General features: G+C 42.9%; 1 protein-coding gene and 1 non-coding gene across 4 annotated transcripts in view; both read right to left on the bottom strand.

Moving 5' to 3' along the window:
* SEMA5A (semaphorin 5A) overlaps positions 1 to 14,817 on the bottom strand; it is a 476,129-nt gene that overhangs the window by 77,286 nt on the left and 384,026 nt on the right. For all 3 annotated transcript variants that reach the window (XM_047864782.1, XM_047864783.1, XM_047864784.1), the window contains exon 13: positions 9,933 to 10,050. In XM_047864782.1, coding sequence (XP_047720738.1) covers positions 9,933 to 10,050 — 118 coding nt within the window. The remainder of the gene's footprint in view (positions 1 to 9,932; positions 10,051 to 14,817) is intronic.
* TRNAQ-UUG (transfer RNA glutamine (anticodon UUG)) lies at positions 7,464 to 7,549 on the bottom strand. The gene has a single exon. It is a non-coding gene; the product is annotated as a tRNA-Gln (tRNA).

The following is a 14,817-nucleotide window of genomic DNA, read 5'->3' as shown; positions in this document are numbered from 1 at the left end:
CTGACCCTGAACGGCCGGAAGGAGGCCTACAGTCCAAACCTCCTAACTTTAATATGGCGACGTCGGTATTTCTTAGAAAGCACGACACACGAAGAGGACGGTACGTGGCTGCGTTCTTTCACTTCCCCCTCTGCTGCTCCCAGCTGCTCCTTCCTGCCCTACCCTAGTCGTGACACGTTTGAAGCCTCATCATCCACGCAAGACAGGACTCCACGGATGAGGCAGGTCGTTCTTTCCAGGCCACGAACTGTCCCTGTACTTCCCCATTTCAGAAAAGTGCCAGTGCTGTATTTTGCGCGTGAAAAGCACAGGTGAGCTTTACTTTTGTTCCGTCACTTCTCCAAGTACAGTAGGACGGAGTCCGCATGAAACGTGTCCGCGTGCACTGACGTGGCTGGTGCGTCACCTCCAACTGCCACAGTTTCACTTTCTGCCTCCCGCTTTCTTGTCAGCACTCTAACCTTTTATGTCCACTAGGTGGACGAAAATCCAGAATTCCCTACCATGCCTGGCTCTTTCCAGAAGAAGCAAAGAGGAGGGAATCGAGCTGGATTCGAGGTGACTCACTGGACCTGACCCAGACAGACAGTGACAGTGAACACTCAGAGGCAGATTTTTCCCAAGAGGAAAAAGTCCCCATTTCCAAGGTCCATGACCAGCTTCGGTCAGGATAAAAATGCAGCTCATACTCTGACCGTAAGTTTCCCTGGAGCCTTCAGTGTTTTCTCAGAGAACCGAGCCCCATAAGACAAGCTGATTGAAGCCACTAATCACTCACATCAAAATGTTCTTAAAGCAGCAAAGGCCCCGCCACTTGGGAATTCCCACGTCCCTCCACTACCACTGACCAGCTCACCCTCTTGGCCCGGCCCCAAAGGGCTCTCATGTAGGCAGGAAGGGATCAGTCATTGCCTTCACTGTGATTTAACATGGAACCCAAGTTAACAAATCCCCTCACGGGCCTTTAAATCCAAAGAAATCCCCATGTGCCTTTTAATCCAAACCTGTAACTGTCCTCAGCCTTTCAGAAAGAGAGAGAAGAATGGGGTTATGGGGGCTGGGTGAGGCAGAGCCTGGGGAAGGGCAGCCTGACAGGGGGGCAGCCTAGGCTGGAAGACGGCAAGGAAGACATACCCCAGTGTCTCTGCTCCTGCCCAAGTCTCCCACTATCTAAACCCAAGCCTGGGTGGGGGGCAAGCTGGAAGTGGGGAAGGACAGGCCCATGGGGGAGAGAGTGGCTGGGGAAGGGGATGAAGGCCAGCACGGAGCACTGTCAGGAGACTGACCCTCTGTGAGCCATCTGGTCCCTTCCATTTGCCTCTCTTCTAAACCTCTATGTTTCTAAACCTCGTCTATGTTTTGCTAACATATGATGGAAATAGGCATGGAGACTGTTAGGGTCTCTCTAGCTACAGGAGGTTTTGAGGAAACCTGGAACCCACAGAATATGGAGAAACTGAAGACTGGTGAGGCCAGGAGAAATCCACTGTGATCATGATGAAATGCTCGTGGAGACAGAAATCATCCAGAATGTTGAAAGAGGGCAGATTGTGATGGAAACATATTTAGACTTCACAGTCATGAGTCAAACCCACAACCAAGGTAAACGTCATGTGACCTAAATTCATCGGTAGGGTGATTAGAAGTGAAATCAATATAGGGCAGATACAAGTGAGACAGAAACAGGCAGGCAGACAGACAGACACGGAGAGGAGGAGTCAGAGTCATTGCCTGTTTCCTGACAACTTTGAGGTTCCTGTCCAATTCATACGCTCTCTTGAAATTAATTTCCAGTCCTGGAGGGAATCTGAGAATCTGTTTCTTCAGCCCAAAGGGCAAGAACACCAACCAGGGGGGATGGTTTTTTATGAAAGAATCACTTTGAATAAAAGGGGTTTTGCATTCATCATGGGGATCATTCCTTACCATTCCGGGGAGACAGTAGGTAACTGTGGGAGGGCTGGGTTGGCATCACCAGCCATGCCCTTAGCAGGAGGGTCTAAGGCTGTCATGGGAACCCCACTCACCTGGGCCAGTGTTGGGCCCACGAAAGAACATGTGACCAGATTCTGGTCAAGGAGACTCAAGAGGAGAGTGAAAGAGGAGTCCAGAAATGACTTTCCTCCAGATAAAAGCAGAATATTCTCTCTCTCTCTCTGCTGCGGACACTGTTATGTGAGAATTCGCTGCTTGGTGCCCCTGTGGAGAAGCAGGCCAGGAAATAAGAGAGCTGCTCACCCACGGCCCCCCCAAACTGGGCATCAGAATCACTCCTGAAACTGCTGCTTCCCCATCACTGGAGGATAGAACTGGTCCTTTGTAAGACCCTGTTCACAAGGAATTTAATTCTGGTTAGGCCTACGATTTTTACAGAAAAAGCAAACGTAGATGTAAGAAAATTTTATAACATGCCAAAGATTGTCTGACTCACAATTTGGAGGGTATAATTGGAAATACTGGTCAGCATTTTTCTGTCCATGAGACCAGGGTTGTAAAACCTCAGCACTATTGACATTTGGGCTAGAGGATTCTTTGTCGTGGGGGCTGCCCTGTGCATTCGTGATCTCCCTTGTCCACCCACTATAGATGCTAGTGGCCCCCCAGCCCTGGTTGTGACAACCAAAGTTTCTATGGACTTTGCTGGATGTCCCTGGGGGCAAAATCTCCCCCAGTTAAGAACCACTATTTCTCAAGGAGCTAAAAGTGAACTACCACATGGCCCGGCAATTCTACTTCTGGGTTTAGAGCTGAAGGAAACCAAATCACTACGCTGAAGAGTTAGTGGCACCCCCACAGTCACTGTAGCATTACTTATGACAGCCAAGACATGGAAACGACCTATGTGTCCACTGAAGGATGAGTACGTAAAGAAAATGTGCCATATATACCACTCTTTTATATAGCATATATAAAAATATATAGGAGATATCTCATATACCTCATATATGTATAATATATAATTCATATATATCTCATATATATATCTCACATGTATATATCACACACACATACATATATATGTATATATATATATATATCATATGTATATAAAATATATGAATACTATTCAGCCATAAAAGAGAAGGAAATCTTTCCATGTGGAAAAACATAAATGGACCTTGAGGGCATTATGTTAAATGCAATAAGACAGAGAAAGATAGATACTCTATGATATCCGATACAAGTGAAATCTAAAAAGAGCCCATACTCATAGAAAAAGGGGTAAGATTTGTGGCTGTCAGATGCGTCGAGTGGGGGAGAGAGGAACTAGGGGAAAGAAGGAGGTCAAAAGGTACGAACTTCGGGGTGTCTGGGTGGCACAGTCAGTTAAGCATCCAGCTCTTGGTTTAGGTGCAGGTCATGATCTCATGGTTTCTGAGTTTAAGCCTGGTATTGGGCTCCGTGTTACTGGTGCAGAGCCTGCTTTGGATTCTCTCTCTCTCTCTCTCTCTCTCTCTGTCCCTCCCCACCTCTGCGTATCCTCTCTCTCCAAATAAATAAATAAACTTTTTTTTAAAAAGGTACAAACTGGGGCGCCTGGGTGGCTCAGTCGGTTGAGCGTCCGACTTCGGCTCAGGTCACGATCTCAGGGTCCGTGAGTTCGAGCCCCGCGTCGGGCTCTGGGCTGATGGCTCAGAGCCTGGAGCCTGCTTCTGATTCTGTGTCTCCCTCTCTCTCTGCCCCTCCCCCGTTCATGCTCTGTCTCAAAAATAAATAAATGTTAAAAAAATTTTTTTTAAATAAAAAAAAAAATAAAAAGGTACAAACTTCCAGTTTTAAGATAAATATGTCTTGGACAGGTCATGTACGACATGATGGATAGAGTTCACACCACTAGATGGGACATCTGAAAGTTGCTAAGAGAGGAGCTCCTTTTTTTCACAAGGGAAAAAAAATTGGGGGGGTATCTACATGAGATGATGGGTGTTAACTAAACTTTCTGTGGCGATCATTACACAATATATGCAAGTCAAGTCACTGTGTTGAACACTTTAACCTCACACAGTGCTGTGTAAAGCTGTATCAATTACATCTCAGTAAAACTCAAAGGGAAAGAAAGAACCCCCCACACTACACATCCTTTTGTTTCCCTGTTTGGGCACTGGCATAAGATAACAGTCTTTAGGCAAAGAGGTGCCACACACATTCTCTTTCCAAATGTATGTGAGTAAAAGTTGAGCTAAGACAACAGAGAAAAAGAGGAAGAATTGGACACGAGTGACAGTAAATGAAAGAATGGAGTGGAATGAGGGAGAAAAAACAGAATAGTTATTGCAGTAAATATACACTGGAAAGCAAAAGGAACAGCACTAGCCAGTCATTAGTAAGAGTAAATGGTGATGGCTTCGCAGGGGAAGAGTGGGGGTAGCTGCAGATGCTGAAGGGCAGATTTTCAATCCAGGACTGCTGCAGTTGGTTCTATTAACTTCTGGAGCAAGAAGAACTTGCAACACGCAGAAAAGCACGTGGGCACTGGGTGGCTCTCTCACCCACTTCGACCACACACTCCTTTTGACGCTCAGTACATTACTTTGAGGATCTGCCTAAGGAACAGATCCATGAATGACGGGATGGGTTCTGCTGCTTCCCTTCTCCATACGAGCACGTCCTTTTGTATTTTGTTAGTTTTCTTTAGAAATCAGAAATAAAGCTATCTAGAATATATTATCTGTGGTTGTGCTATCTCCAGGTTTCTGCCTAGCGACTTTCTCTTTGAGGTATGTGCTTCGTTTGATACGATATTAACGGCTAAACCATAGTAAAGCATATACCACATGTAGGTACTTTAGTGGATGCCAGGCATGTGACGAGTGATGTCTATGTGTTAACTCTGGACTCTTCACAAGGTCCTTGGTATCTACATCCCATTTTATAGACAGGGGAACTGAGGTTCAGATTAGGCTCAATTTATTCAGGGTACTGGTTGTAAGGGACCCAAGAATTGGTGTAAAGAAACTAACCAAGAGCCTGCGATCTTAGCCACTTCATTCTGTGATTCTAGGTCCTTCCCTGATGGGAGTCGTGTGCAAACCAGTACTTACACTTTTAGCCATAACTGTATAATAGCAAATTTCCCTTTACCTAGGAAATAATGGATTTCTAAGTGCTAGCTAAGTAAGATTCAATTTTTGCTAACAAGCATAACCTGTAATCCCACGTTTAAATCCCTCATGTTCAACTCATTCATTCCCAAGGAACCAAGCATGTAGATGCATTTGATGGGTACAGAAATCCATGGAGTGTGCCTTTAAGGTCTTGCTGTACTCCAACCATTATTCTCTTATAACTCAAGTGAACTCTTCTATTTTCTACTGAGATGTTTTTTCAGAAGTCAAAAGATCTTCCTTCATGCATTTCCAAAGTTTCACGCATCTTTGGTCAGAGATGGCAACAAAACAGGATATTGGATCTGCCCCTTGGAACAGACTGTCTCCATGTTACAACATCAACCTAATTTCCCTAAGTCTCTCCCCATGAGTGAATTACACGAGGGAAGGAGAGCACCTTTGAAGAGGACTAAGCGGGAACAGCATGTGACCTCTTAGTCACATAGACAGATAGGGACAGTCTTTATTGCCTCGGAGCCACAGGTCTTCCACTCGTGAAACGGAAGCGGTGATGCTTACCCCTGGGGTGATCATGCATATCCAATGAGATAATCCACTGAAATGGCCTAACACACCACTTAGCACATGGTGTAGACACACAATTAACCTTAGCTCCCTTTTCCTTCTTTTGCAGTAGATTTCACTACAAAATTCAGAAACAATGCCTTACCGGCTATCTGAGCATAAGATGTAAGGTGACCACCGGGTCACCTGTCATTGGGTGAACCCATCAGCCACTGCTCTGGGGAGACGTTGACAGCTGGGAATGTCATTGTCTTGTAGATTGAGGATAATGTCAGAAGCACCGGATTCGAGTCTTGGTTTCTTTCCCAATGTAGTTTTAGAATCTTCTATCAACCCCTTAGACTCTGGTCCACGGTGCTGCTATGTAAACGGAAGGCTCTGGGTTCAATCCGTGCTAAAGGATCTTTTTGCTCTAAAGGTGCTATTTACACAGTGTCCTGGGAAGAAGCTAGTTATTGCAAGCCATCGAGGTGCTTATTTAGTATACGTATTTTGCTGGTTATTGCATGATGTATTTTGGAACGGGGACTCATTGTATGATGTATACCGGTAACGATGTACCCACAAAGAATGTGGACGGTGTTCGGGCATAAATAAAGCTCAGGGCGATTCTTAAGACTACACTATCCTCATCAAGCAACACTGCAAGTTATGCAGGACGTAAATAATATTCAAATCACTCCAGACCTGTAAATTTAGATCTTGCTCAAGCAGTTCAAATCTCTTAAACTGAGAATAATGTTTTCAATTAAAAATTCGTAAGCCACCAGAAATTAATCGATACGTCAGTCACTATTGCCTTGTCTCCTATACAACAGAGATCCATAAATGTTTTAAAATAGGGAGCTTTCAATAGAAAATAGGTCTTTTCTGGCACTAAGTCCCTGGGGAAACCCTGGGAGGGTTTCCCGGGGTCCATCACCAAGTGGAACTCTCTAGAGAGCAGACGATCTGTCCATGTTCTGAACGCAACACTGACTGGGGAACTCAGCTCTGCTACGTCATTGGTCTGAAATCTGTGAAGACTGACTGGGTACTTTCCCACAGAGACTGGCATTACCCTCATTGTCGTCCACATTATGTGAGCTCCCCATAAAACCGTCTCCATTTTAGTGTTCATTTTGGGTTTTTACATTGGATATAAGATGCTCTGGTCTCATTTGAAAACCACTCAGCTTATAAACCTTAATTTCTTTTGGATATAGACATGTAGATAAAAAAAAAAACTGTTTCACTGATTATAAGATTTTTTAGTATATGTGTGAGCATCTATCTATACACTATATATATACTGCTGTATATGTATACATATATATGTATCTATCCATACACTATATATATACTGATATATATACATATATAAATATCTATACAAATATTTTTATATATATATATTTATATATCTATAAAGAAATATAAATATAAAGATATATAAATATATAAAACATATAAAATATAAAGATATATAAATATCTCTGAAATCAGTTTGTATCTTGCAGTCCATGGCAACATTTATTTTCTTAATAAAAACAACCAATGGTGTATCAGAAATGATGAAATACAGATTTAGCCAATAAAATTAAACCTTTCTTCTATTTTAGTCAAAAATTTACAAATAAAATAGAAGCAAAATTACATTTTAATAGCTTTTAAAAATACCTAAGACTTCTCTGTCATAATGCTAATACTTTTCATCTAGCTCATGTCTTTCTTTTTTAATTTTTTAATGTCTATTTATTTTTGAGAGAGACCGAGCACAAGTGAGGGATGGACAGAGAGAGAGGGAGACAGAATCCAAAGCAGGCTCCAGTCTCTGAGCTGTCAGCACAGTGCCTGACGTGGGGCTCGAACCCACGAACCGTGAGATCATGACCTGAGCCAAAGTCAGATGCTTTAACCGACTGAGCCACCCAGGTGCCCCTAGCTCATTTCTTTCTAAGAGACAGAATTTTAGAAAGAAATGTACGATGACTATAGTTGTTAAAAACCAAAACTATAGACCTAAAATGGAATTTCTTATGCTAAGCCCCATGTCACCAAACTGAGATTTGACCTAATTACATACAGTGCTGGCTCTCCCAGAAAAGGAATCTTCAACCAATCAGGAAATGCCTGAGCAGCACTAGCCAGCTCCTCTGACTGATAGACCCATGCCATCTACTAAGGAAAAGTAACTTTGCAATAAGCAACCTGCTTTTTTGCCTAGAAAAACTTCCTTGTTCCCACTTATTTCTGTCTGTAAAAGTCTTTTGTTTTGTATGACTCCTCAGAGCTCCTTTCTATCTGCTGGGTTGGATTCTGCCTGATTTGAATTGAGTTCTGTTCAACAAACTCTTAAAACTAATATGCCTCAGTTTATCTTTTGACAAGTAGTTAGGTCTACGGGAGTTCCCATTCTGTATGGTAGCCTATCTAAATCAGACAACTGCATAGCTTCCTGTCCTGCCTTTTGCTCCAGGGGACATAACTTGCTGTCTGTTGTTGGAGGCTTTGCATATTCTTATCAAAAGTGTATGTATTATATATTGTATATAGACATATATGTATGTATATATAGAGAGAGACAGACAGACGGAGACAGAGAACAGGGATGGTTCTGTAAAGCGGAGATGTGAAGGGACGGCCCTCCCATCAGGGCAAGTCCGTATCACCCTGTGACCTTCTTTGAATTTGAAATAGAAACTGCGCTCTCAGCAGCAGTGACAACTTTCGTAACAACCCGCTGGCCACTTTTTAAATGTTAGGTCATCTCCATTTTTTTTCCTGTAGAAATAGACAACGCATGTATTTGTTGTGAACCTAGTGGGTGACTGTGTCATGATTTTCCATTACATAGTTAAGCATGTCTCAGATCTCCACGAAACCATGTGTTTTGGAGTGGAGGCCTTACCGCTTGAGAAGAACTGTTCCTGTAAGAACTGTTACTACATTCTTCTGCCCTTTTTGCCATTAAGATGCTGGCTCATACATCTATGAGAAGATGCACCGATTCTTGGGGAGTACACGCCCATAATTGAGAACGACAGTTCAGCTATTTCTGTTTTCTCCAGCTGCAAAGATTCAAGGTGAGCATCTCTGTGCTTTGAAAGTGTTATTCAGAAACGAGAAAGAACTCAGCACAAACACTGGCATTTTTGTAATCGATTTCAAGAAACAGTGAGAAAATTTGAGGCTAAACAGCCCAAAGGACTAGCGGCGAATTGATCTGTAAAGCTCTGCTCAGAGCCTGGATGTGGTGATCACACACCTTTGCAGTAAAAGGCTTCTATCTCGTGCCCACATTTGGGACAGGATGCCGGTTTCACTAATCCTAGCCTTCCCCATGTCACTGCCTGTTTTTCCCCTTCCCCTGGAAGGAGAGGCTGCACGAATATGTGGTTTAGGTGATGGAAAGGGTAGGTCCCTTCATAGGAAAGAAACAGTGTTGGACATCTGCGTCGGAAAAACAGCGTGGGCTTCCCGATACCGGAATGTGCCTCTTCTCTTCTCATCTCTGCCTTGCAGAGGTGCGCCCGAACTGACAGTCAGAGAGATCAGCAGCTATGTGACAGCACAGTGACTTCATCACTTTAAATATATGGAGGCTAACAGTTCCTGCTCATATTCTCTGAGGACAGAAAAAAGAATCTGAGATCACTGCATTTAGGGTTGTAAAGACAAAGGGAAAAAAAAATTAAGCTGGTTCTTACAAGTGAGGCCTCAAAGAGATAAATTGGCAAAGAACATTGTTTTCCTCCCTAGATTCAGAAAACCTAGCTCCAAATGGAAATGAGTTTCTCTTCCTTCTGTGGGTTCACAGCGGGAATGGCCATCGTGCTGTTTCTCCCAGACCTTCCCGGGACCCTGGGCAGGATCCAGAAGACTGTCCCGCCTGGAGTCCAACAGTAACATCCTTTACTTTATTTTTTCAAAAGCTCTACTTATCTCAGTTTCTAGAATTATAGCTCCCAAGGGAAATTGATGGGTGTGGAAGTCACTATTTTACTCATGCTAAAAAGGGCAAAATAGTCCACACCAATCTCTGGAGAGAAAATCCAAGAATGAGACAGAGATACTACATCACATTTCCAAATCAACAGTGTTTTCTCTTCAAGTATTTCTCTGCAAAACAGACAAAAAAGCTTATGGCAACATCCCACGTGGCTCTGGTGGAAACTAAGAGCTGAACGAGTTGAGAGAGCACTGGGTGTGCAAGAAAGGTCCCAAATGCATGGCCACCACCGACATGTGGGTTAGGATTTAAGACAGCTGAGTGCCCACAGGCGGGGCTTTCTGAGGCCGGGGAACACGCGCACTTACGGGACAGGTGGAGGTGCTCTGCTCCCATTGTGTCATGCTTAGGCTCTCCTCCAGGCTCGTGCATTTCTTCATCACCATGTCCCAGCCACAGTAAGGGTCCTGGGCCCCAATGCAGGCACTGCAAACACACACCCAAAGGTCAGCAGAGAGGCAGCCTTACCCACAAGAGACATAAGCTTAGGTGAGTCTCGCCCTTAGGAATTGACATGGGAACTAGATGCAAGAAACTCAATTTTAGCCTGCACACGAGAAAACAAGCCATCAACATACATCAGCAAGTATCTAGTTAAATCAAGTGATTAATTTTGGTTGAAATATGTATACTTATCCTAAGATACAGGGGAAACAACTAAATGTGCCGCTGTGAGCTTTTTGGGGTCATGAATAAAGCTAGTCAGAATTCTGCAATGTTCAAAAGTACGAGATGTTGTTACCACCGTCACCATCATCACCACCATCACCATCATTGCCATTATCATCATCATCACCACCACCATCACCATCATAATCATAATCATCACCACCACCACCACCATCATTATCATCATCACCATCATCACCACCACCATCACCATCATCAACACCACCATCATCATCACCATCACCAGCACCACCATCACCACCACCATCATCATCACTACCATCACCATCATCATCACCATCATCATCACCACCATCATCATCATCATCACCAGCACCATCACCAGCACCACCACCACCACCATCATGATCATCACCACCATCACCATCAACACCACCATCATCATCATCACCATCACCACCATCACCACCATCATCATCATCACCATCATCACCACCATCATCACCACCATCACTAGCAGCACCATCACCACTACCACCACCACCATCATCATCACTACCATCACCATCATCATCATCATCATCATCACCACCACCATCATCACTGTCATCATCTACCATCATCACCGTCATCGTCACCACCACCATCATCATCACTACCATCACCATCACCATCATCGACACCACCATCATCATCACCATCACCAGCACCACCATCACCAGCACCATCATCATCACTACCATCACCATCATCATCATCATCATCATCACCACCACCATCATCACTGTCATCATCCACCATCATCACCGTCATCGTCACCACCATCATCATCATCACTACCATCACCATCACCATCATCAACACCACCATCATCATCACCATCACCAGCACCACCATCACCACCACCATCATCATCACTACCATCACCATCATCATCATCACCATCATCACCACCATCATCATCAAAATCATCACCATCACCAGCACCAGCACCAGCACCACCACCACCACCATCATGATCATCACCACCATCACCATCATCAACACCACCATCATCATCATCACCATCATCACCACCATCACTACCACCACCATCATCATCACTACCATCACCATCATCATCATCATCACTACCACCATCACCATCACCATCACCATCACCATCACCATCATCATCATCACCATCACCACCACCACCATCACCACCACCATCACCATCATCATCATCACTATCATCACCACCATCACCATCATCATCCTCACCCTAGTTACAGATGTTATTTGCGGAACACTTACTATAAAATACCAAATTATATCATTTAGACATTTAACTCTAATGAGGGAGGTAGTATTATTTTTACCTACGGAGGAGAAAACTGAGGCACAGAAGATTTAAGAAATTGGCCCAAGGACAAGCAAATACACCTGAAACCCTTCAACATGGTTAGTTTGAATTTAATAAGTTAGGGAAGTCTTCCTTTTGGGTACCATAGCTTAAAAATGAATTAAAAATTTTGTCAATCAATAGTTGTTTAATGTAGCTCCAACTACAATATTCAATAAGTTATATCAGAACTATTATATACATTGTGGATATTTTATTTTAGCTTTGTCTCGATGAGAGAGTTCATACAGTACCAGGTACTGGGGCACCATTAGATGAAGATTTTGGCCCATATGTTATAAATACAAGAGAGGGTGTTCAGGGGCGGAGGGAAGCAGAGCGACAGTGATAGAGCCAAAATTATACAAAAGATGACCCCAGAGGCAAGCAGGGCATTGAACACTGGAGAATCCTGTCTCTTAAGGGACCAACAGGTCAGGCGTGCAGGAAATGGAAGCAAAGAAAGGCAAGCTAGTGCAGCAGGGAAGTGTTAATGTCTTCTTAGAGGTAAGGGGCCCCTTACAGCAGGAAGAATCTGTTAGAGGATTACCAATTAATCAGGAGTAGGACCAGAAATCATAGCATAACTATCAAATGTGGGCCAAGGAGGTGCTGTAAGTAATAGTAAATTGCTAATATTAATGATACAAAAGAATCGTGATTAACGCATCAAATACGTTAACCACATATGAAGCACTGCTCCAAGAACGTGACCTCTATTAGCTCATTCCGACCTCAGAGGACCTTACAAATACAACACCTCAATTAGCTACCGCATTTATTTTCAATGAAATAAATGTAATCACTTTAAAAGGAGGAAACCAAAGCAGAGAAAGATGAAGCATAAGTCCCGCAGCAGGGGAAGATATCTCTAAAGACAATAAATCAAACAATAATGGTATAAAGCTATTATTTATTGTTGCTATGTAATATATATTTACCAGCCAAAGAAGTTCAGAGACAAGTGGTCAAAACTGGTCCTCCTCACAGCAGGACTAGGTTGCGTGGAAACGGGGCCGAAACAAGTGCCTGTCGCCATAGCCTCCTTGGAACATGATCCTAAGTGCCCGTGCCCGTGTTAAAAAGTAAACCGAGGGATGTCAAAATTGTAAATCTGACTGCACCAGGCTAGGAGGTTCCCCTGACAGGAGCTAGGGGAGAGAATCCTCTAGAGGAGACTCAGCAGCAAACCAAGGAAATCATTTGATCGGCTATAGCTTAAGTGGTGGTCTTATTTGGGAAAGCCTGGTTGACTGAGATCGTTTGTTCCGAAGTCTCACTTTCTCAGATTCAAGCGCAGTTGACCCTGGCGTCGGTTTTGGTTTGCTTAGGTCAGCTGCCAAGGTTTTAAGGCAACTTCAGTCTAAGGGCCTTCTTATTTAATTACCCTAACAAGCACATAGTACTTTCATGTGAGAACTCCAACAGAACAGTTATCAAGGACAAAATGTACGCTTTCCTTCCCCAGAAATAGGCACTATTCACACTTTCATATATTTGGGGGACATTTTCTCCGCACAAATACGTATTCACGTATGGATATGTCTACATATACATATATATTTTGTTGTTTTATATGTACGATTATATGTAACACACACAAAGGGGAGTATACACACAGCCTCCTGTCTGCTTTTTACACGTAAAAATACACTGTGACAGGGCGCCTGGGTGTCTCAGTTAAGCAGCCCACTCTGGATTTTAGCTCAGGTCACGATCCCAGGGCTGCAGGATCGAGCTCTGCGTCAGGTTCCGCTCTGAGATTCTCTCTCCCCTACTGCCTCCACCCCTCTCCCCCCATCATACTCTCTCTCTCTCTAAAATAAAAAATAAAAAATTAAAAAATATACTTTGACATTTTCTTTTGTCAGTATACATAGCTCTACCTTATTCCTTATATGGCTGTGTAATATTCTGTTACCCAGAGGAACGAACACTTATTTAGATCCTTTAAAAGCAAGGCTGTAATGCACATCTTCATATGTATTTTTTAAAATATTTTTTATGTTTTATTTATTTTTTGAGAGAGAGACAGACAGACAGAGTGCGAGCAGGGGAAGAGCAGAGACAGAAAGAGACACAGAATCCGAAGCAGGCTCCAGGCTCTGAGCCATCAGCACAGAGCCCAACGTGGGGCTAGAAGTCATGAACCACGAGATCATGACCTGAGCCGAAGTCGGACGTTCAACCGACTGAGCCACCCAGGTGCCCCTGTACGTATCTTCTACATGATAAGCTTCTATTCGTGGAGCTATGAGATAGAAGTTATGAGTATTAATAATTTTGTACCAGTCAACAATTTGAAGGGTAACTCTTTATCCTCTCCCTATTTCATACTGGATGCTATTTTTTTGTTAACTTAGCCCTTTCTGATAGATCAAAACACTTTTCTACTCATCTGTTCTATTTACTCAGTTGTGAGATTAAGATTGTGTGTGTGCGTGTGTGTGTGTGTGTGTGTGTGCATGCATTTATGGATTATTGTATTTCTGTTCATGTAAATTTCCCATTTGTAACCAATTTCTCCTTTATGCTTCTTTTTGATTGACTAACTGGCTTCACTACTTTTATGTAGTCATTGCAAGTGACAGTTTCTGTATTAGAAAATTAACCCGCTGTCCATAATGCTTCACATACTTTTCCTACTTGTCATTAGTATTTTTTTTCTCAAGATACAGATGTTTTAAAATTTTATGCAGTAAAGTTTATATGAGTCTTTTTCTTCACAGCATCTGGATTTTGTGCATACTTTCAAAGAACTTCCATGCTTAAAAATCGTAAAAACATTTATGCAGGATTCCTTCTGGTCCTTTCATGTTTGATCAGTCATTTCATTTGACTCCCTATCTGTGATCCACCAGAAATGTATTTCTGGTAAATCTCCTTTTCTCCCTCCTAAAAATCAAAACAAGTAACAATGACAAAAAACCACATATTTTTTTTTAAGCTAAACTTCTCAATCTCATACCAACACAAACAGGTCCAGGGCTGAGAAGTAATAACCAGGAAGCTGGGGATGTTTTGTTTTGTTTTGTTTTCCTTTTTCTATCAAATTCAGACAACCTCTTTTTTAAACACAAGTTTACAACACTAAGTGTGAGCACCAGCTTTGCGAAATCTCTAGTTCTTGAGGTCCGGGAATATAATCTTTTAACAACTTACTTTTTAAAACTAAAAAG

This window comes from Prionailurus viverrinus, chromosome A1, assembly GCF_022837055.1.
Source record: "Prionailurus viverrinus isolate Anna chromosome A1, UM_Priviv_1.0, whole genome shotgun sequence".
NCBI lineage: Eukaryota > Metazoa > Chordata > Mammalia > Carnivora > Felidae > Prionailurus > Prionailurus viverrinus.
This window is presented reverse-complemented; position numbering and strand designations above follow the sequence as displayed.